At 45.8% G+C, this 23,928-nt stretch overlaps 1 protein-coding gene across 6 annotated transcripts in view; it reads right to left on the minus strand.

The window, feature by feature from the left end:
• The window catches only part of ABCA1 (ATP binding cassette subfamily A member 1), a 126,890-nt gene that overhangs the window by 38,770 nt on the left and 64,192 nt on the right, over positions 1-23,928 (minus strand). For all 6 annotated transcript variants that reach the window (XR_013443784.1, XR_013443783.1, XR_013443782.1 and 3 more), the window contains 11 exons: positions 20,520-20,612; positions 16,024-16,264; positions 14,540-14,679; positions 14,093-14,209; positions 9,335-9,532; positions 8,384-8,589; positions 7,279-7,455; positions 5,371-5,593; positions 3,446-3,667; positions 2,825-3,029; positions 1,681-1,794 (listed from right to left, as the gene is read on the minus strand). Coding sequence is in view for 3 of the 6 variants with exons in the window: in XM_078061545.1 (XP_077917671.1) it covers positions 1,681-1,794; positions 2,825-3,029; positions 3,446-3,667; positions 5,371-5,593; positions 7,279-7,455; positions 8,384-8,589; positions 9,335-9,532; positions 14,093-14,209; positions 14,540-14,679; positions 16,024-16,264; positions 20,520-20,612 (1,936 nt within the window). In the remaining 3 variants the exon portion in view is untranslated. The remainder of the gene's footprint in view (positions 1-1,680; positions 1,795-2,824; positions 3,030-3,445; positions 3,668-5,370; positions 5,594-7,278; positions 7,456-8,383; positions 8,590-9,334; positions 9,533-14,092; positions 14,210-14,539; positions 14,680-16,023; positions 16,265-20,519; positions 20,613-23,928) is intronic.

Here is a 23,928-nt window from a genome sequence, read left to right on the forward strand (position 1 = left end):
GTTTGGGCAGGAGTGTTGGTGATGGGAATTCACTGATAAAGGAGCATTCACAGTCTATTGGGAGAAAAAGACTTGACAAGGAATCAAAATACAGGAGGCAAAAAGCGGTTTAAAAAACACATCTAAAAATGCCGTAGAACTGTGGAATACCCAGCCCGTGGAACACGACTCAGCAATGGAAAGGAGTGAACTGTTGATATGCAACACAGCTTGGATGGATCTCAAGGGAATAATGCTGAATGACAAAAAGCCAACCTCAAAATGTTCCATACTATATGGTTCCATTCATATCACATTCTGGAAATACCATGTGGAGAACAGAGTAGTGGCTGACAGGTATCAGGGACTGGGGAGGAAGGGGGGTGGCTTTAAAGGGGCAGAATGAGGGAGTCTGTGTGGATGGAACAGTTCTGCGTCTCGACTGAGCTGGTGATTACATGAATCTCCATGTGACAAAGTGCACAGAACTAAACACACACACGTGAATGAGTACATGTAAAACTCTACAATCTGAAGAAGGTCTACACATTATACCAGTGTCAATGTCATGGTTTTGATATTGTGCTGTAGTTATGCAAGGTGTTACCATCGGGGGAAATGGAAATGAAAGGCACAAGGGAAACCTCCCAATACTATTTTTTTTGCAACATCCATGAGTCTACAATTATTTTAAATAGAAAAGCCTTTTGTTTGTTTTTCAATGCCATGCAATCTTAGAGGAGGAACTGACTGACTACTTGGGAATCTAGAAGGACTACTCAGGGATGAGGTACAGAATTAGATCTTGAGGAAGGAGGAGGAAGGCAGGCAAGTTGGAGAAAGAGCTCTCCTGTGAGAGGACAGAGTACGTACAAAGGCATGGGGGTGTGGAAGAACAGAACGTGTTCTAGGAGACTGACACAGAAGCTTGGTGTAAAGAGGAGACTGGGCAAGCAGAGCAGGAAGAGCAGGAGAAGAGGCTGGGACAGTGGGCAAGGGCCGGCTGTAGGTTGTCCAGTATGCCTAAGGAACAGCAGACTTTTCCACTGGCAACCAGGTGAAGGCACAGAAGAGACCAGCAGGAAAGGGACTCATTAAGTACTTAGGAAGCCACACTGAACACAAAAACAGTTTCTCTCCAAGAACCAGAGCAAACGGCCCAGAAGGCAGAGCCTTTGCTAAACTGTGGGCACCTCCACCTACAGTCAGGAGCCAGGAGAGGATTAGGGCTCTGGATAATGAAGGGTGAGAACATCAAGAAGCACAGGCTGAGCTCTGACAGCCACTTAGTGGCAGCCTACACAGGCTCATATCTCCATCACCATGACGAGGCGGGCAGCGAGGTTATGGTTCTTCAATCACAGTTGTCTTTACCCCCTCTTCCTAGCTGTTAATTTATCATAAAGAGTGTGTGTTGGGGGGGTGGGGGGGTGAATGTATAGATATCAAGGGCCTCTTTCCTAGAAGCCAAGAAAACAAAGGCAATGGCCCCCAAGGACCAAGAGAGTGACTCCCCAGTAAGTCGACAATAGCACTGGACACGAATGGCATGGGAGAATTTGGAAAGATGCATTGTGTGTGATTTCTTTGCTCCTAGAGTGGTTTCAGACTCTCTAAAGGGCTAAAGCTATCCTTTGTCCCTGACAGTCAGTGGGGGCAACAGCACTTAGGCTAAGGGAAGGGCAGGTCGATAGCACTTACTTTCTGATACTCCCTTCTGGCTGGAACCAGGGTGGCTCTTCTCATCACTTTCCTCACCGAACCAGTAGGATTTGGTGCAAGGAAAATACCAGGGCCTGGGGATTCCATACTGGCCTGCAAGCGAAGATAAAAACCAAGATGGAAGCCAAGCACAGCAACATCCTAGCATTCCTGAGGTATCCCAGCCAGAACTACTGCCTCCTTGACACAGCATCTGGAGGTGACACCACCCTGGGATGGAGGTGGGGATAATGGGAGCTCACATCTGCTGACACCTACTATGCATTCAAACAACCCCACGAGGCAGGTTATCAGCCACTCATTTTACAGATGAGGAAACCGAGGGTAAGTAGCCTACTGAGGTCACTCAGACAGTAAATGTAAGGACTCAAAATCTGAACCCAGATCTGTAGGATACAAAATTGCCTATCAATGCAGGAAGCTCAAGTAGAGGTAATGAACATTCCACATACACTCCCTTAGAGGAAAACCAGGGGAAGCAGAAAAAGTTAACCCTCACTCTCTTAGAATTTGATCTGTATAAAGACGTATCCACGGCAGGTCTTGGTCAAGGAGATTTATTTAAGGGAAGTACTAAAATGAATTTTCATGAATGTTAGTTTGATTAAATCACAGGTAAGGGCTTAGAGCCAACATATCTTACTCTTTACAAGCTGTACTCAGGAAACAGAACCTCTGCTGGTGGCTCATTCTGGGGATACGGAATTAGAGAATTGGGCCAGCATTGGAAGGAGGAACCCTCTAGACTAGCTGACCCAGTGTGACCCAATTGGGTTCACCCCCAAGCACCAACACTGACCAGCTGTGTGTCCACAGGCAAGTTACTTGAGTCCTACTTCTCTCATTTGCAAAAAAGTGGGTCTAAGAGCAAGTCCCCAAGTCTACACAACACTTGGTAGAGCACTGGCACACAGGGCTCAGGAAATGAGAGCTGCAGCAGTAATACTTTTGGCATCAGCTGCTTCTCCTCGGACTGTTGGCTTGCCGTGGGTCTAAAGCCCTAGCCACTTTCCAGGGAGCCCCAGGCCCTACAGAAACTCCACCACAGACCGGGCAGAGCTTGGCAGCTAGAAATTACATTTTCCCCAGCCGATGGCTAAAGCTGTGTGGAAGCCCCATGTACCTGGAAAGACAGCCTCGATGTACCACGTCATCACTCCATAGAGGAAGGCGTCGAACAGCATCATGGAGACTGAAATGGTGAGGTTGAAGCCATCTTCCTCCACGGGGCTCTCAAACAGGTTGTCCCACTGCACCCCAATGCCCTGCTCCTCAAAAAGGGCAAAGTACTCACAGCCAAACCCGAAAGCCACAGGAGACAGCAGGCTCTGTGAGAAAGAGGCAAAAGTCACTTATCCATCTTATCCATCTCCTAGTCTCTCATTTTCTGGCACTTCTAATATAAATTTCACCTAGAGAAATTTGAATTTGCAAAATGGATCAATTACAAGATATGGAAGTATTCACCTACAGATCCCTTGAGGGGAGTGGGCTCACTAGCAGCATAGAAAAGGATTCTATTTATAACCCCTCATTATGCACACACATTTCAGAAATGCATGCATGACAGAGTGTAAAACTTTTAGAATTTTATGCTTCCAAAGATGCCCCAAAGGCTCAGCAATCCTGCACCCCCACACACAGACACACACACTCATTTCCCGTTCTCGGCTTGGACTACAAGGGGACGTGAAGCGCCAGGGGCCGCTGTGCGTGCAGTTACCACCCAGGGGTGGTTCCTCACCACGAAGATCTTGAGCGTGAAGCCCACATAGTCTTGCCATGCCACGCACAGCACGTAGGGCAGGTAGAGAATGAAGTAGATGATGCCCCCACAGGCTGCCGCCAGGTTGGCTCTTGAGAAGAGTGTGCTGATCAGGAAACACTGCAGGATGGTCACCACGGCGAACACGGACAGAAAGACAAACACCACGCTGGGGTCGCTGTAGGGCAGCAGGTTTCCTAACTGGGAAGGAAGAGACCTATTAAATGTGCTGTCTCAACAAGCACGCACGTCCTCGCATGATCTATGGGAAGAAGAGTTTATTCATACTCATCTGAGAGATAATAGGGAGGAGCAGTGCAGCTCATTGTTCTGATCAGGAAACTGAAGCCTAAGTAAGGATAACGACTACCCCGAGACCACAAAGCCTAGTAAGAGTGGAGGCAGGAAGAGAAGAATCTGGGACTGAAATTCATCAAGGTTCAACTCAATGGACAATTTTGTTCTTTGGTTCTCCAAGAAATATTGTTTACCTGGTGTCTCCTTTTATAAAGACCAGGATTCTCAACACCAAGAAAGAATTGTGGGCGACAGCATCCTATAGGACTTCTCCCTCTAAAGGTCATGGAAAAGGGCCAAGAAATCTTATTCTCCCCCTTGATGACCTGCCATGGATTCTGCATTCTCACAATCATCCAAATTCTTGTGGGCCTTTCAAGTCTATCTCTAGCCAGTTCATCTGGGTGTGTCTGAGGAGGACTAGCCAGCACGTGGTCGCAGAGCAGCTCTTCCCCGCCAGCCACAGGACCACCACCCCTACCGCGGAGCTCCACCCTTGCAGTCAGATATCAGAGCATGAGCAGGGGTTGATTTCAGCGAGAATCGCTCTGTCATACTGCTGGGTGACCTCGGGGAAGCCCTTAACCTTCCTTGGCCTCATTTCTTTATATGTTAAATGGGTTAGTGAGGATATAATCAGAAAGCACAGGTGAATGTGCTTTAAACAGTGCTTGGCAATCAGTAAGTGCTCATTTGTATTAACAGTAGCTAGTATTAACCTAAATATTAGTTCCTCACCCTTCATACTCCCCTCTCTTTGAAAATATTTTTTTACATGAGGCCTCCTTAAAACAAATCACTGTAAGGAAAGGAGATTAGCATATAAACCTATTAACATATAGGGTGGCACAGAACAGCACTGCCTGGGGTCCCCCTGAAGGGGGAACGTGCTGCCCAGCTGCCGCAGCAGACAACCTCTAGATGTCAACCTCCTCTGGGTCTGTCACAGCCACAGAAAGCTGCCTGGCCCCGGGGCTCATGATTCCAATAACTGACTGAGGGGCCCGGGGTCTGGGGTGTCAGGGAGGGAGGCCTTGGGGCTGGACAGCTCAGCTCAATGAGGCACAATTCTGGTGAGCTGTATATGGTCCCAAGTGCCCGTGGGGTTGGCCGTGCACTGCATCTCACAGCTCCTTCCCATGCTCAAACCTCTGCATTCCCCACCCCTTCCACAGATGTTGATCCTGAATAATAAGCCCCGCACCAAACTCTCTCAGCCTCTGCTTCCAGAAAAACCTAACCTGCAATAATATGTATCCCTCTGATTATGGTTTTTAGAAATTCTGGCAGAATCACCACCCAATACATCTAAGGAAATGAACAGCTCTCAGATGCTGCCACGAACCACTGCCCAGCAGATGTCATGGCACAGGTGTGTGCCTACATGGGAAGCAAGAGCCCTGGGTTCTAGCCCTGCTCAGCCGCTAGCCAGCTGGGTTGACCCTGGGCAAGTCACTCTCACTCTCCCCAAATACAGAATAAGGAAACTGCAGGAGAGGACATGTCTGACCCGTTCCCTCCCAAATAATCTTTGCTTTTCTCCTCACAGCCTGTGTTGGGCTGTTTAGGAGTCCCTGGGCAGCAGGGAGCCAGGGTGGCAGCCTTACTTTCAGGATGACCACAAGCAGGCCGGCGCTCACGAGCAGAGGAATGAGGCTACTGATGAACCAGCTGAACCACAGGATGCCGTTGTCCAGGCCCATGATGCGCATGGTTTCCTTCAGCCGCGCCTCCTTCTCATACACGATGCCCTTGATGATCACAGCCACGGAGTAGATCCAGGCCAGCGTCATGAACAGGGGCATGGACCGGCTCATCACCCGCAGGAAGCTGGAGGCCCCAGGGAAGGGCGGAGGAGAATTACAGGGAGTGAGATTCAGGCTCGGAGGCTGCTGCCTCCGGGGCCTGCGTGCGAGAGGAAGCCCCAAGACTGAGTGAACGAGGGGCCGGCTCTCCGGACTCCAAAACGTACAGGTTACCAAATGCTTCATGAGGAGCACAATGTAGTATTAACAGTTAGACCAACAAAGTGCTGCCAAGTAGAATTTCTTTGGGGCCTGCTTTAGTCACTAGGTAACTGTGAGGTGTGGGTTATTTTAAAGTACTAAAACAAAAACGAAAAACCAACTCCTTCTCTCACAAGAGTTCAACTTCTCCAAGGTCATGTCCCTACTGCCTTGCGCAACTTTTATCACAGATAATGCAGATATAGACTTCAGGCAGCTCTTGTCAGTCATATTTCAGATTCCAAACTGGAATAGGAAAGGCAGTGGGCCGTGAAGTAAAAAGGACACAGAATTTGGACCCTGGAGCCCAGGCCCAAGTCCCAGCTTTACTACTTAGGCACTTACCAGCCATGTGACAACAGGCAGAGGCCCTTAATGCCGCTAAGCTCCCTCCTGTTCTCATCTTAAGACATCCCTTCTAGAGTAACTCTTGGCTGAGGGGGGGTCTTTGGAAAACTCTGGCTAATCTTTTTGAAGGTGAAAAACAAGATAATTCAGGGTGACTTGGAAAAGCCAGAGCGAGCCACGCAAGGAAACAGCTGCTCAGTGCAAAACATAGAACAAATATAAGAGGAACCCCACTCCTTCTACACTCTGATCCCTACACACATACAGCACAATGGAGAATGAGAGAATTTCCAGAATTTGGAAGAGACATTACATATCTCAGATGCCTGCAACTACACCTCTGCCCATGCTCGCTCACAAGAAATCATTAGAGGGGCGCCTGGGTGGCTCAGTCAGTTCAGCACCTGACTCTTGGTTTCGGCTCAGGTCATGATCTCAGGGTCATGAGATCAAGCCCCCACACCCGGGTGGAGCCTACTTAAGATTCTCTCTCTCCCTCTGCCCCTCCTCCCCCCCTCCCCCGCTCTCTCTGTCTCTCTCTCAAAAAAAATCATTAGATCCAAAAGCATAGTTTCCACAACGAGATCTTGTCAGCTTAGTGACTAAGCACTGAAAGATTATCTGAAGTCCAAGATAAAAAGGCCTTGTTCAGTTTTATTTAGATTGTTTCAAAATGCAGTTTACCACATATAAAGAGTAAGCGGACAAACGGACCTGGAGGCAGCTTTTATAGGTCTAGATCACTGTTTCTGTGTTTGGGGGATGTATGTGCGTGTATGTGCTTGCATGTGTTTGTCATGACACATTTGAAATTTGCAGACTACGCAAACTTTGACCAAAAGGGCAGGATATGTAAAAAACAGAAGCACTGGTAACTACAGATGAAAAAGGAGGGAGGATTCCAGGATGTGCACATGTGTGTCCATGTGGCTGGAACCATCAATGACCTACACCTGGCATTTTATTTCCTAAAATCTTCACTGAATTTCAAAAAAGATTTTTTTGTATCAACACACATGTAAAATACATAAAATCAAAGCATCCTATCTCCTCCTTTGGATGTATGTGCACGCATGTGTGTATAAGTATGTATGTGCAGGTACTCCCTCTGGGGACAGTGTTACCCAGTTCCGTGAAGATGGTGGCTCAGCGGTAACTTACATGTCATCGACATAACAGGGGTAGGGCATCTGCTGCACATAGACACCAGTTTTCTTCTCGGTGCCCGTCAGCACCCTGATGATCGCCTGTTCCACCACGTCTTGTAAGTAGGCAAAGCCCCCCCAGACATACCGCATATCCTCAAAGGGGTCAGCCCGAGGACCGGGGTCCCAGTACCTAAAACCAAATCACAGGTGACTAAATATTCCTTAGAACCATACATCAAAAAAAGCCAATCACCCACAATCCCACCACCATGACAGAGCCCCTATTTTCATCTTATATATTTACATCTTATTTTATGGTCTCAGTTGTACACGTATTTTTATTTATTTATTTATTTATTTATTTTAAATTCAATTAGCCAACATATAGTACATCATTAGTTTCAGATGTAGAGTTCAATGATTCATCAGTTGCATATAACACCCAGTGCTCATTACATCACGTGCCCTCCCTAATGCCTATCACCCAATTACCCCATCCCCCCACCTCCCTTCCCTCTAGCAACCCTCAGTTTGTTCCCTATAGTTAAGAGTCTCTCCTGGTTTATCTCCCTCTCTGATGACTTCCCATTCAGTTTTCCCTCCCTTCCCCAATGATCCTCTGCACTATTTCTCATATTCCACATATGAGTGAAATCACATATTTTTAAACAGATATAACGAGAATGAGCATACCACCACCAGAATGTTGGTTTGGTTTTTTTCCCCTTCCTTGGCTACCTAACATTGCATCAAGTGGACATACCAAAATTTGCTTCATCATTCCCTTTTTTACTAGCTGTTTGCCCCTTTTTGTAAAAATGGATAATGCTAGCACAGGGAACCTGAAGGCTTTATTTCTTCTTTTCTACCTATTGATTTAATGCCATAGGATTAATTCTCTTGAGTGGAAATGCTGAGTCAAAAGATGATTATTTTATGACCTTTGAAATAACTGTCTCTAGCAATGAATGTGCCACTTTCACCAAAATCATGCCACCAATTGGAGTTATTTTGGGGTGAAATTTCTACCAAATTATTACTTAAAACAAAGTGCCTCTAGTCATTTTAGCTGCTTTTGACTTCCCCCAAACTGGCTGGTGTGGGGAGACTGAACTCACCCATCCTTGATTTTATTTGTCCTCTCCACATTGTCAATGTCCATTCGGATCTTGTACTTAACATGACGGGGCAACTCCACACTGTCAGGAGTGATTCCGGTGAACACGATACCGGCCCAGAACTTCCGCTCGTCCAGCAACTCCATGGACTTGCTGATGAGCCGGACTTCTGTTGCTACCGGTTCGAGCTTATTCAAGTTGACACACTGATGGAAGAAGAGCCTTCATGAGAACGCTGGGGGCCAGGAAAACACGCAGTGCCCAAGGCAGGCTCTGTCCTAAGAGGGACGTGCTAACTGCGTGACATTTTATCCTCACCCTCTCCAAAGTCATTTTCCAATATTCGATTGAGAATGGATCCTTTTGTTTTTTAACTACAACTTAAGAGAAATGCTAGAAGTATTTAGAGATAAGTTACTTATATGGATTTTTGTGGCGGGAAAGAGGTTGAAACAAGGATCATACCTCCTTTTCCTCTGTTTTCTTGGCAATTTTGAATATCAACTAACCAAATAAGCAGACAAAACAAACAAAAAACGCTTATTTGTCCCTATTAAGTCACATAATTTTTAAAACTAGATTTTTAAAATATAATGTGTCCTATTAGTTCTTAGATAAACTTCATAAATAAAGCCTTTTTAAGGGCATGCTTTCTTGACATTAGGTATTGAGCTATGAAACCTGGGGAAAACCTAGAAGACAATGGACAGAAACACTTCTCAGTCAGAGAGAATAAAGCTAGAGTTAGGTCCATTTATTCATTCATTCAGTCATTCAACTAACATTTAGGAGTGCCTTCTGTACACCAAACCCTATATTAGGTTTGAAGGATACTACTGGAAATAAGACTACACATTATTTCTAAACTTTCCTCCAATCCAAACCTTATTGCACCACCTCAGAGAAAGAAGCCAAAGACTCTTCTAAATGATCCATGGAACAGATCCTCACCTCCATGAAGCGAGAGATGGTCTGGATTGCCTGGTCAGTCTCATTGAAAGCTTCTCTCCAGGTGTACACAGAGCCGTTAGCAGACTGGACATCCTCTGGGTGCTTGGCCAGAAATGCCAGGATATCTTTGGCAGTCCAGTCTAAGCCATCCAACTGCTGTTCCCAAAAGTGGTCATTGCTTCTGCTGTCCAATAGTGTCTGCCATTCCAACAAGAAAGTACAATCAATAAACACCAACTCAGTCTAGATCCTAAGTCTTATACGATTTACAAAACCTAACCTTTTTATGTGAGGTAGATAACACTGTTCCCATTTTATAGATAAGAATACCGAGGTTGAAAAAAAAAAGTATGGGGGCGCCAGGGTGGCTCAGTCCGTTAAGTGACTGCCTTCGGCTCAGGTCATGATCCTGGAGTCCCAGGATACAGTCCCACGCCAGGCTCCCTGCTCAGCAGGGTGTCTGCTTTTCCCTCTGACCCTCCCCCCCTCTTGTGCTCTCTCTCTCTAATAAATAAAATCTTAAAAAAAAAATTTCTTTTTTAAAGTATGATTTTAACCAAGGCTGAGTCATAATGCTAACAGGACATGGAGCTGAGACTCAAAGTCAGACTAGTCTGAATCCAGAGTCCATGTTTCCAGCCTAGCTTAATAGTATCAACTGCAGGAACAACAATGATCATACTTACTCTGCACAATTTTTATATTAGATCATTTATATGTTTTACTTCACCCAACTCCATGAGCAAGATCTGTCCAAAAGTTCCCATTTTTACAGATGAGGAAAAAGGTTCAGAAAGGTCAAGTCCCTAACATAAAGTCACACAGCTAATACGTAGGAAAGCCAGGGTATGAAACATGGATTCTGATTCTACCGTACCTTCCCTCGCATTATATTGTCTTCCTCTTTTGAGACTCAAGCTGATGACTCCTCATGACCTTATCTCTAGACTAAATTAAGACAAACCCACTTGTGCTGTTTAGTTTGGGAACATGCTGCCGCGATAAAACCAAGTAAAATTGCAGGATGCATGGGTTATGATGCAGAAGAGCCCTGTCTTTCATGTCTTGTTCCCTTGCTGGTTGGTTTCCCATGTGAGTCAATATGGAAGAGAAAGACAAACTAATCTGGTGTTCAACCAGTAGATCCAGAGGGCTGGGGCAGAAACCCGCACAGGTGCTGCCAGGAAAGTGGGTTAGCTTCCAACTCAGCTCATGGAAAAGGAGAAGCAGGTGTAACACCTGTCACAGCTTCAAGGGGAGAGATGAAATTCTGGTTCTACTGAAATGGAATCTCTAAGGAGCCAAACACTGCTACTTTTTAAATCCGTCTTATTTCCAGTAACAATTTAAGTTTTTCCCCCATGTGGCTTCATATTTATTATTTTAATGGGAGCATAATGGTTTTATAGAGTATATATACTATAATTTCATTAACTATTCCCATACTGCTAAGAATTTAGCTTATTGCTAATTTCTCACAATAACAACACTCTGGTTTCTCTTCAGATCGCATAAATCTTTCCCCTAATTTCTCACAATAACTATTATTATAGCAATAACATTTCCTCTCATACAGTGACTTCTCTCTTTAAAATTATTTCTGTAGTGTACATCCCTGAGGGTGTACAGAATGGAGATACACACGATAGCACTTTTTTTATGGCTCTTGCAATTTTCATCCCAAATTGCTTTCCTATAGGGAGTAACAATTTATACTATCATCAGTAAGACACGTTAAGTATTTTTGTTAACAGATACAAATTTTTATCTCACAAAAGTTCACAGGGGTATGGGTTAGCAATTCCGAAATGGCTTTCTTTGGACTCGGAACAAGTAAGAGCTGAATGAAGACACATGGCGTTTGGGGTGAGGCCTGCCCTGCCCCGTGTGGCTTTGAGCAATATGGTTCAGGAAGGCAGCAAGACCAGAAAGATGTGTCCAATGAGACCACTGATCACACGGCCATTCCAAGGTATTTGAGGGGATCAAGAGACCTAAGATCACCCTTAGGAATGAAAGCAGGGAGAAAGCAGGGTCTTGCGATGAAGGAGGCAAAGAGCAGCTCAGAAAGGAGAACAGTGTAGTGTCAGTGGGCTTCGTGACGCAACAGAGAAGTGCCTCCCGATCTGGGGGGTGATGCAGTGCACGTAGACACAGCTGGAAACAGCAGAAAGATAAGAGCTACCACAAAGCAGAATGGTGGTTGCCAGGGGCTGGGAGTGAGGGAAATGGGTAGGTCAAAGGGTACAGAGTTTCAGTTATGCAATATGAGTTAAGTTCTGGAGATCTAACGCACAGCAAAATGACCGTAGTTAACAACACTGTACTGTCGCGGTGGCTGGGTGGCTTGTCCGTTGAGCGTCCGAATCTGGTATTCGGCTGGGGTCCTGGTCTCCAGGTCCTGGGATTGAGCCCAGCGTCAGGCTCAGCACTCAGTGTGGAGTCTGCTTATCCCTCTCCCTCTACGTCCCCCACTGCCCCATCCCTGCTCACGCTCTCTCCTTCTCTAATAAGTAAATCTTATTTTAAAAAAATAATACTGTATACTTGAAATTTGCTAGGAGGCTACTTTGTGAGGTGATAGATATGTTAATGAGCTTGTGTTGATCATTTCACAACGTATACTATATCCAAACATGTTGTACAGCTTAAGTATATACAATTATTTGTCAATTACACTTTAATAAAGCTGAAAAATGAAAAGAACACAAGAGCGACCCCCAAAGAAGCCAAGCCTCCGGCATCACCTCACATACCAGACACGAGGCTGTAGGGGTACAGAGGACTGAGCAGCCCAAGCTTGTGGACTTAGAGGAACACTACTTCAGAGAGAAAAGAGAGCAGTTGAGGAGGCTCCTTCAACTTCCACCCAGAGACTGAGGAGCCCTGAGTCAGTGTCTCCAGCTGAACCACCTCCCTGCACTCCAGGCCTCAGTACCCATTGGCCTACTGGACATCTCCACCATCCTCCTGCTAGAAATCTTTCCCCCTCCACAATCAAGCAGCCACCAGGCTTCACCGCCTGCAGAAGCCCTGGCCCCCTACTTGGCTAGTCTCCACTCTGGTCTCTGCCTTCCATCTTCCCATACTTCAATCCACCTGACGTATCAGATTAATGTATCTGCATCTCTCCTTGCTTAAAACTTGTTCATGGTCCCCCAGCACTTAAAGTAAAAGTTCTTGGTTTCACACACAAGGCCCTCCAAACTATGTGCCGTGCCATGCCTTCCTCCCCAGCCACAGTTCCTACATTTCCTATTGCACATCCTGGGTTCTGCCAGCAGAATTACTAACAAATGCCGTGGCCATGTTTATAAAAACACTGGGAGCTAGGAGCTGCTGGAGCATCCAAGCCAAACTCTCCACTTAAGAGTAGGGGAAGCAGCTAATATTATATGTCAACTATACTTCAATTAAAAATTTTAAAATAAGGGACACCTGGCTGACTCAGTTGGCAGAGCATGTGACTTGATCTTGGGGTTGAGTTCAAGCCCCACATTGGATATAGAGATTACTTAAAAAATAAATAAAAATCTTAAATTTTTTTTTTTAAATCAATTGATCAGTAGAGTAGGGGAAACATCTATCTGCCAACAGACCAAAACACATGGAGTCTCTTCAACAGGACCCCTCATAATCTTCTGAGACACAGAAGGAGAAGACATCCAACAAGTAAAAATCGGATTCCAAGGACAGGACCAGTAAGAAGAGGCCCAAGACCACACCTACGTCTATGCGTGGCTGGATCACATGAATCCCTTCTAGAGGAGAGACTGGAGCCCAACAGAGACCCATACTTGAAGGGCATGAGTTGTTGTTATTACTAGTCAGGAATTATTCCATATATCCATGCAAATTATTGTTCATGTTTTTCTCACCCAAGTCCCTTAGTTTTTAAAGGCCCCAATTTAAGAATTCTGCATATGGAACAGGACTAGAGCAAAAAGATGACTCCAGCTTTCCCATCACTGGAAGGCCCCCTGGGTATCGCACTTCTCACCCCACCCCCACCCCCAGGGCATCAAGGGGGAGTCCTAAGCCTGGGAGAGTACCTTCCAAGCAGGCACCGCCTCTAAAACCCAGCAGCCCTCTCTGATCAATGAGGTGTCAAGACAAGAAACCTGGTAAAATCCATTTCTGCTTCTTAATGGCAGCAGAAACAAAAGAAAGAGGCCTCCCTCACCATGGAGATAGGAAATGGTCTAATGATTCTCTGACTCAGCCCAAGGCAGGGATGATGTGATTAAATGGCACTCAGGCTCATACAAAGAAAACATTCTGTTCTTGCTCAGACTCCTCCGCTTTTGAATCTAATTGTCTCTAGAGCACTTATCCCTTTCAAGTGGCTCAGAAGCACTCAGGGCAATTCCCCTCCACACCTTAATGGTGGCTGCCTCGGGAGCCAGGAGCCAGGCCTTTGCCCCCACACCTGTGTCGAGACCCTACCAAGATACAGGAAGGCTAAATAAGACGCCATGGTTGGCTTCAGGACCAGAAATGACAATAGGCAGGGGCCTACAATCACCAATACCAACCCTCACTAAGTTTCTTGGAAAACGGATTTTTGACCACCAGACACATGGATGTGGGTGTGCATGAAAGCGTTATCTGTGCACCATCCCCAGCAGCTGGAGGTGTGCTTACTACATCTATCCTGGTTAAATGTAAGAATTCCTGTCTCAGTCACCTCTGGGAAAGTGACCAGAAACTCCCCTCTCTAGCATCAAGCAAGCACACAGTAATCCGAGGGACGCTCACCCGAACAAGGTCCATTTCCGGGTTACTCTCCATGAAGGTCCAGATCTTGGGACTGAGCTCTTCCCACATGCCTTGCACATCATGAAACACAGCCAGTTCCTGAAAGGTCTTATTCACCTGGAGTCAGTTGGGGACCCAAAGGCAGCAGGAAAAAAGGAGAGAGACAGGGCCATGAGACATTCAGCTGCCCCCTGACGAGATGCTCCATCGCTGTTCCAGTCTTTTCCCATCCCTAAGAAGTGCCTGCAGCTATGATTCAAATACCCAAGGCTGGAGAGCTGGCCCTCCAGTCAGCTCTGGCCTGGGCCACACTTGCGGTTCTCCCTCTTTGGAAACCCCGAAGAGCCATGAGCATAATCGATACAATCCATTTGAAGCCACCTTCACTTTCTTGCCCACGGCTTTAGGAGGATTCTGGAGAGGGAGTTCTGGGCCTGCGCAGCTTACCTCGGCCATAACCTGCCTTGTGACTGGAGTGTCAGGTGTATACAGGATCTTCCCAACAAGCAGAGGCTTGAGAGCTTTCCATATGATGCGGGAAAGGGGACTGGACTCCAAATTCTTCATCAGATCATTGCAATAAGGAGCTACGAAGAAGACGAAAGGCAGATATTCATATGCATGGTCATATACTTATAGGAACTAACAAGGGCTTTGGAGCTAGCTGAACAGTCCTGGGTTCAAATCCCAGTTCCACCACTTAGTAACAGCTATGTAACAAATAACTTCACTTGTGTGAGCCTCAGTTACTATGTACTTGGCAGAGATGTGGTGAGGATTAACAGATGTTATCTATGCAGCCCCTACAACAATGCTTGACAAGTAATCGGAGCTTATTATAACACTGGTGAGGGGTAACTCACAACCGAGAGGATCTAGAAAAATGTTTTTACTGCCCACATACCTGCATAACTCTAGATTCATAGTCTCGTGTCAGCTTGCCAATTTGTTTTCATTGAGAACAGAGAGCTGAATTTAGATTTTAGTTTTCGGGCAAAAATAAAACATTTCCCTTTAACAGGTCTCATCACAAGTATATGTAATATATGTAATAAAAATTCCTAAAGGAAAAATCCAAAGTTATAATAGACAATGAGGTTTGGTTATCCAGAAGGATTCCTGAATTTTTTTTTTTTAATTCATTTTGGGATTTTTAGATGGCAAGCATCCTCTATATGCTGCAGAGAGGATATATTTAAAAAAAAAAAAAAGGATTTGCTCATAGTTGTATCTGCTTTGCAAGTGAAGGTTCCCTTGGGTTGACTTGCAAGTGAGGGAGTGGAGCAGACAGCATTTCAGAAAAGTTCCTCTAATGCCATCCCCTTCAGGCTTGCAAAGCACCCTGCTATGTCTGGAGTGCTTTAGTCCAGGAAAGAATAAAAGGTTCTTGTGTTACAGTAATGCATAAAAAGCTACCTCACTCAGTGTCTGAAAGAGACACCTGCGGTTGGAAATGGAGAAAGGCTCACTTGCATCATGTTTTCAAGGAAAAGGATGCCATTGTCTAAAACTGTAACACTGGCTCCTTGCTGCCACCAGACACAGAACACACATCCCCACGAAACTGCCCAAGTGTGAGAAGCAGATATGGAGTTACAAGGTTCTTTCACACCACCTTGCAGCTAAGCACCAAAAACAAACAGCAGATCAAATGCCTGAGTCTGACAGTACATGCACCACATTAACAGCCGTCTCAGAGGCCATGTGGTTTACGGGGGAAAAAAAAAAGCACAGGGCCCGGCAGATCCGGGCTTAACCCCGGCTCCTGTGGATTCACTACGGTGTGGCTCTGATGAAGTCACTTAACCTTGCTGAACCTATAAAATGTGGGGATAGAGTAAACATGAGGGAGGGGGGACACGGGACCCAGGCTAGCACTAATGGGGGGCTGAGGCTGGCTGGCCGCCCGGGGCCTCCTTCTACGCACTCACTTGTAGAATTGTCATAAAAGCTGTCAGCATCTTCATCCGTGCCGTTGCCGCCAAAGAGAGCTTTGTAGTTGTTGTCCTCGTACCAGTTGAGGGACTTGATCTTCAGGCCCCCGCCCTCGGGATGGCCACAGATGATGCGGGACACGGCTTGGTATATCTGGGTGGACGAGCTGGAGCTGTTCACATTGGTCAGGAACATGACCTCCTGCCGCATGTCGCTCCAGCTGTTCATGCTGAACAGCTGGTGCCCAGGATCGGGAAGAAAAAGGGAGGGAGGAGGGAAGGAGGAGAAGAGAGTATCACGAGGGTGGGGGAAAGAGAGAGAAAGAAGCAGCTTATTTTCTTGACCTCTCCAGAGCCACACCCCAGAACATACGGTGTCCTGTGCCTTGCGATGGGATTGCCAGAACCCTGCTACTCCGTTGGTGGTCCTGGGACCAGCAGGGGAGTTATGGGCGAGGTGCAGATCTATCCAACTACAATTCAAATCTGCATTTTCACAAGACACCCAGGTGATCCCTATGCAAATTAAAGATTGAGAAGCACAAACCAGAATTCAGTGGAGCCTCTGGTGATGGGCTTTATTTCATTTGGATTATCTTCTGGTTGATGGAAGAGAAGGCTTTCTCTGAATAGCCACTGTGTTCATATACATCTGTCAGGAACTGCTCACACCCTAGAGCACGTCCTTATTTCTAAAACACCTTAAACTTCCCCGTGGGAACTGAGGACGCCTCTGCCCCTGGGAGGGAAGGTAGCGTGTGTGAAGTGCCATCGTGGTCTCAGTGAGGTGTTCGACAGCACGGGAAGCGTTACCGTGAGAGACGCAGGGCTGCATCCCCACTACGTGTCTCATTCGCTGCCAGCCTTACAAAAGTCACTTCTCTGCGGGCCCAACTTCTCGCCAAGACGATGAAGCTCAACAGAGCATGGGGCAGAGTAAAGCACATGGAATAGAAGAGAAGGCCCTGCACGGGATGAGGCCCACGTCCCAGCAGCTATGGGCCGTGTCTGTGACTTACACCCAACCAGCGCTTTGTCTCATAGACTAATGTGCTCTAGCACCTTGTAGAGTTCTTGGCCCAACTGTTCTTATCATTAAATACTTATCACACACTTTGCATTTCTACACATTTCACAATAAATCAGTAATAAATCTCTACATTCCTTGAAATGTCACTGCATGTTTTCACCACCCAGAAGACTGAGCCATGGAGGGCAGAGGGGAGAGACCCAGGGGCCCTGCCCACCCCCTGTAGAAGGCCTAGATTCTGACACCGTGTGCCCAGTTTTCCATCTCAGCCTTCTGGTTCCTTTGGGTCACATGCTCCCTGATACTGTAGATCTGACTTTGCCTTCTGCCTCCAGGGGAAACCAGGCACTCCAGGGGTAGGTCAGAGGTCACAAACTTTTCTCCCTCCAAAGAGGGAGCATCTGACATATACTACAAGAACACAATTGGGTGGCTAGCTTTTCCTTACTTTATCTTTTCATCACCTGGATGAGGTATCTGGACAGGGAGGGCAGAGGTAGCCAGACCACCTTTCCTTTTGTTGGTGGGTAAACAGCACTGGAGATGTTTTAATGATAGTGAGTGAGAGCCACTCACTTCTCTTTCCAGAGGTTGCCTCACTACCACCAGCCCCCAACCGAAAGAACAAACTTCTTCCCACATAAAACCAGTACATCCTTGGACAGAGGCACCAGAATGACGGAGTTACTCCAAACTGTCAGCTCTTCCCAGCACCTGTCTTGGGGTGAACTCCTACTCATTTTTCCACACCTCGGCTCATGCTCCACACTTGTTCTGTGAAGCACTCCCACTCACAGGAAGGGTGGCCATTTGTCCTCCAGCCCACGGAAGATGGTGTTTGATAATCATCTGTGGAGCAACTGAATGGCTGGCTGACTACTTTCTCAAGACACTGCAATGGCCCCCTTCTTCCCGTGCCCTCACCTTAGTCTCATCTCAAGTTAACAGCCAAACTGAACAGTCTCATACTCTAGGTCACATCATATACCCTGTGCTCCAACCCCCCACTGGCTTACCATCTTGCTCAGCTTAAATCCAGCCTTACCAGGCCTGCACGGTGCTCACCTCCCTCTCCGACCTCAGCTCCCAGCACCCTCTCCCTTGCTCCCTCTGTTCTGGCCACACCATCCTCCTTCCCGGGTCTTTAAATACCTTCCTTCATCATGCCCTACACATCAGTGTCTTTGTATCTGTTCCTGCTTGGAGTGGACAATATATGGTCATTTCTTCAGGTTCAACTGTCACCTTGTCAGAGAGGACTCCTCTAATCACCCCGTTGAAACAATACCTCAAGCACCCTCTATCCTTCTTACCCTGCTTTATTTTTCTTCAGCACATTATATGCTGACCTGTTTATTTCTATCTCCCACCACGCAAGCCCCACGAGAACAGGAAAGCTAGTGTGCTCGCTTCTGAGACCCCACCATCTAGCAATGTCAGGCCCCTGGTAGGGGCTGAAGAGATAACTAGGGGGCTCCCCGTCCTGCCTTCCCCATCACATCAGGCACACCTTCCCTGTCACCCAGATGTGGAGCTCATGCAGCTTTCACTCATCTGGTTCCTAAAGTCCCCATTGCTACCCAATTGCCAGGCCCTGTTAATCCGCATTTCCTTCTTTGAAGGGTATCCTTTCTATTCTAGTCTCGTCTCCACCAGAGTCCATCACACAAAAAGTAGGCTCTGGCAGCAAGAACATGGGGTTTGTAGTCCGAGAGTCCTGGGTTCAAATCCTAGTTTTTGCCAATTAACTACCTAGATGACTGTGAGTCCCACTCTTCTGAGCCTCCGTGCCATCTGTAAAATGGGCAGAATAAGACCCACTCACATTTGTCATGTGAACATATAGGGAAATGGGGTGAAACTGCATGAATCAGGTGGAGGGCCTCAGAAACTGTTAGCTCCCTTTTCCTTTCAAGGGTGGTGCTTTGGTCAAAACATCCAACTTTCTTTCAAACACTGAACAGATACACATGTGCATATATTTATCTTCTCCCCATCTGTCTCAGGGAAATAGCAAGTTTGACAATAAGTAACTCATGGTCATGGTTACTTGAAGGTGTTCCACAGAGAGCAGTGGGTGGCCCTTGCTTGCCCTGGCCCAGGGAGCAAGCAGGGCACAGGGAAGCAGCTGCCAAGAAAAATGATACATGGCTCAGTGGAGACTTTCTGCCTCATCAGCAATGGGAACATCACATGCTTTCAATTATTTTTCTTACCCTGGACAAAAGGCAGACCAGTGATGTAAGAGAAAACACTGTACCCAGACCCTAAATTTAGAGACACCCTCCCACGTCACAGGCTCCACTCTGCTTGCTCTAAGGCTGGGAGGAAAGCTGGGAGAGCACAGGGTATGCTGGTGCCCACTAGCAGGACCCTAGAGCAACGGCTATGCACTTGCAGGTCACTTTCTGTTTTTCTTTCTGGAAGAGCCCCAGGTGACCCAGCTTCTGCACCTACCTAAAGGTCACCAGCATTCACAAGCAGAATAACAAATGGCAGGCTGGAAAGGACTTCTCCCGAAAGGGACCCAAAACCCAAGCCTCTCCAGTCAGACACCCATGAGCAGAATTCAAAGAAAAAAGAAAACTGAACTAAATGCAATATGCCAGATTGTCAACAGGGCTTAATCTCTGTGTTTTCCAAATGCTCTGCACTTGCCATCATGGACGTACGATACTTTTATTCTCGGAAACCTACATTTTGATATTTGAGAAAAATAAAGCAAATACCAAAAAATGATTTAGAGAAACGATTCAAAAAAGGCTGGACCAAGGCTGAGAACATTATTCCTATCCACTGTCCCAGACATTTAGGCCTATTTCTGACGGCCGCCCCCCGGCTCAGCTCCTTACACACTGGGCTCCAAACAGCTCCTCTTCTCCAAGTCTAACCCGCAACAAGGTTGGGTGTCATGTATGTGAGGGTCACCCTGGCCGGCAGGCAGAGAAAAGGTTAACTGCTTTTGCCAGCACCTACAGGCCCCCCTGATCTTGAGCATATAAAGGTATTCTGATACGTCTGTCAACATGCAGACTCAAAAGGCAAACATGACTTAATGTTTGTCAAGAAATGGCATTCCCAAAGGCGAATGTCAGAGGCCAGGTGTTTACAGGGGAAGGTCTGAATTAGGGCTACACGCCATCCCCTTTAGTTAGCAAACAAACGTTTTGGTAAAAAGACTGGCCTTGCTGGGGTCAGAGAGTAACACTGGGAGAAAGTTCCAGACTAGGTACCGGGACTTCAGCCACAAACTAATTAGCTCTGAGACATCTCTGCATCTTGGTTTCTTCATCTCTAAAGGAAGGAGCTCAAATCAGATGATTTTTAAGTTCACGGATGCTTCTAAAATTGATTTTATGCGTCACGTGATATTCAAATCAAAAGGACCCTCTAAGCCACACTCGGGGTAGAGAAAAAGCCAGAGTGGATGGTCTGCCTCCTGGTGCTGAAAGACACAACTTACCTCTTGGGCCAAAGTCCCGAGACTATCCAGCAAAGTTTCTGTGGCTTTAATCAGTTCCTTGTTCAGGAAGGGAGATGTAGAGTTTAGTTCCCTCTGGAATGAGAAAAAAATACTTTGTTTCTAAGCTCAAATGTAAACCTGAAATCTCTACTGAAAATAAACAATTAAAACCATTCACAATCTTGAGTTTAAAAGACAAAAAACCCACTCCTAACCAAAATAAGACACTAAAATTATTCTAACTGCCAGTCTGCAGATTGTTTTAGACAAGAATTACTAATCCTCTAATGAATGCTTTTAAATAGTGTAGAAATATATATTTAAAATTATTTGATACACAACAGATAAAACCATCTCATGCTGGGGTGTGTGTGTGTGTGTCTCCAATGCAACTCTGACCACAAATTCCCAACTCTGTCTGCAAGATGGGCAACAGAGGAATGACCTTGAGAAACAAGTTTGTAATGGCTCGCAAGAAAGGAAGAATATGTAAAGTTTAAAGCTGCCAAAAGCATGGAAAGGAGAAATTCTAGCTCATTCTGCTCAAGCCAGCACTCACCCTGGAAATTTAATACAGAATGCTTATTTTTATATCTACTTTTAGTCAGATCTTTATATTTACTCATGTGTATATTTAATTGCTGTTATATGCCAGCTAGTCTCACAGCAAATACAAAAAAAATAATTAATTGGGCCCAAGGAAAAGATAAGTTAGGGCAGAAAGCCTACCCTAGAGAAGAAAAAGAACAATGATGCATGGACCCTGAAGCCAGAATTACAAGAGCTGAGGAGCCTCAAATTTGGGTTCTGAGTTTTCAGGCTTCCGAAAGGAAAAAGATATAGGGTTAGTTTCATCATTTTTATTTGTTAAATAGAAAAAAAAGTTTCTGGGAAAAGCCATATTTCCTTGGCGCTTCTATGGGCATCATTTTATTTAATATATCAGATACCTCTTTAATCTAGAGAAGGCTGGGCTATTTTTTTAAGATTTATTTATGTATTTTAGAGAGAGAGAGAGCACAAGCAGGGGGAGGAGCAGAGGGAGCGAAACTCAAGCAGACTCCGTGCTGAGCGTGGAACCTGATGCAGGGCTTGATCTCACGACCCAGAGATCATGACATGAGCTGAAATTAAGAGTTGGATACTTAAATAATGGAGCCACCCAGGCGCCCCAAGGCTGGGCTATTTTGCTACTTGTCTTGTATCAAGAAATGTTGTGAAATCATAATACAGACTATGTGGAAAATAGCTGGAAGTGGACAGAGCTCATCATTATCTCAGAACTAGCAGCTGGAGAGATTTTCCTTTAAAAAGAACTCCAGGGGAGGAGGGCGCCTGGGTGGCTCAGTTGGTTAAACAGCTATGTTTGACTCAGGTCATGATCTCAGGGTCCTGGGATCAAGCCCCACCTGCACTGGACTCCCTGCCCACTGGGGAGCCTGCTTCTCTCTCTCCTTCCCACTCATGCTCTCTCTCGCTATCTGTCATATCTCTAATAAATAAAATCTTAATAAATAAAAAAAAGAGATAGAGATTGATAGATAGATAGGTAGGACTCCAGGGGCACCAGGGTGGCTCAGTAAGTTAAGGGACTGACCCTTGATCTCAGCTCAGGTCTTGATCTCAAGGTCATGAGTTCAAGTCCCCTGTTGGGCTCCACACTGGGTGTGGAGCTTACTCAAAAAAAAAATAAATAAAAAATAAAATAAAATAAAAAGAACTCCAAATACAGAAGATTAAAAGATAGTATCATAATGATCATCATAATATCCAAGCCAAATCCTAAATGTACATTCCTGATAAAATCTGTCTAAAGGTTCTATGAAAGAATCTGTCCAGCCTGACTCATGAGCTCTCCTAGAGTGGCTTACTCACCAGGGTCCACCTTTCCCACACTCCCCATCTTCAAATGGGCCTCTGATTACCCTTAACCACTATACTCAAGTAGGTCTCGGTGATGCAACTCACAGATTGTTAATGATGATTCCATTAAGTAATCATGAGCAGAAACAAGAGGGAGATTTTTGGTTTTTCACTTTCTTACTACAGGTTTACATCATCACTAAAGGTTATCACATTAAGAGCTGACTCTACAGAACCTACAATAAGAAAACTTTTACAAACTGAGAGGTCTTCATTGGAAGGCATGGGAGGTAAAGTGTTTCTATGCTTCCATCAGGCTCACAAGATGATGCACACTCAGGACCGTGCAGCAAAACAAAAGAATGCCAAATTAACTGAACGTCCTTTTCCACAACTTAAAATTTAGTAGTTAATCCATTTTTTTTATAAAGTCTTAATGGAAATAAGATTCTGATGATTCTTGTCACTCTGTCCCCTCTTCTCTGGTTATGGGGACCCGGGGTGGCTACAGACCCCTGGGCAAATGGCTCAATGCATCAGCATTCGTGGTGTGCACGTGGGCAGGCGTCAAGAAGGCTGAATGAGAGGACGTGTGCAGAGCATCTCACGCAGTGCCTGGCATACAGTGAGCCCTCACAGTTCTCAGCAATGTCACCCCTGCCTTCCTCTTCCCTTCCCCAAAAGTTTACTACCAAAACTGAAAGGCTTTCTACTTCTTGAAAAGACATCCATCCTCCCTTCCGTTTCTTGGCTAGCTCTCGAAGAACTGTTTCTCCTGTTGAGGCGGCCTCCCTCCACTGAGCAGAGAACTAGAGTTGTCATCTCAAAGCCCATCAGCCACTCCCAATGTGCTATTTCTAACATGAGAAATCCTCTTCAGTGCAAGACTAAGACCTAATTCCTGAAGGCTTGAAATGAATGCGCCTTTCCTCCCTAAGGCCCCCCTTTCCCTCAGTGTTTGCAAAACTGTGAAACAAAAGATACCAAGCAGATGAAATATATACTTATGTTAAGTAATGTTCGGTGGATGAAATATAACTACAGATGTATATTTATATCACACACACACACATATAAACTTGCCCCAAGGTTGACATTTTTTTTAAATATTTTTTTAATTTTTTGACAGAGAGAGAGCAAGAAAGGGAACACAAGCAGGGGGAGTGGGAGAGGGAGAAGCAGGCTTCCCGCCGAGCAGGGAGCCCGATGCGGGGCTCAATCCCAGGACCCTGGGACCATGACCCAAGCTGAAGGCAGACACTTAACGACTGAGCCACCCAGGCACCCCCCAAGATTGACATTTAAACCGAAAGACTGAAAGGAAAAATCATCACCGACGTTTAGGTATATGTATCTATACCTACATACATACACACGTGTGTACGCACGCACACATTTACCTTAATGCATATGCAATCTATTTATAATGATATTGATTTTTTACCTTTACAATAGAGATATAATTTTTCTAAGCTTATTAAGCAAAAGAAGTGAATCTACAAAGAGGAAATATTAAATTTAAATGGCACCAATTGCCCTTGACGAC

Source organism: Halichoerus grypus, chromosome 14 (genome assembly GCF_964656455.1).
Source record: "Halichoerus grypus chromosome 14, mHalGry1.hap1.1, whole genome shotgun sequence".
Taxonomy (NCBI): Eukaryota; Metazoa; Chordata; class Mammalia; order Carnivora; family Phocidae; genus Halichoerus; species Halichoerus grypus.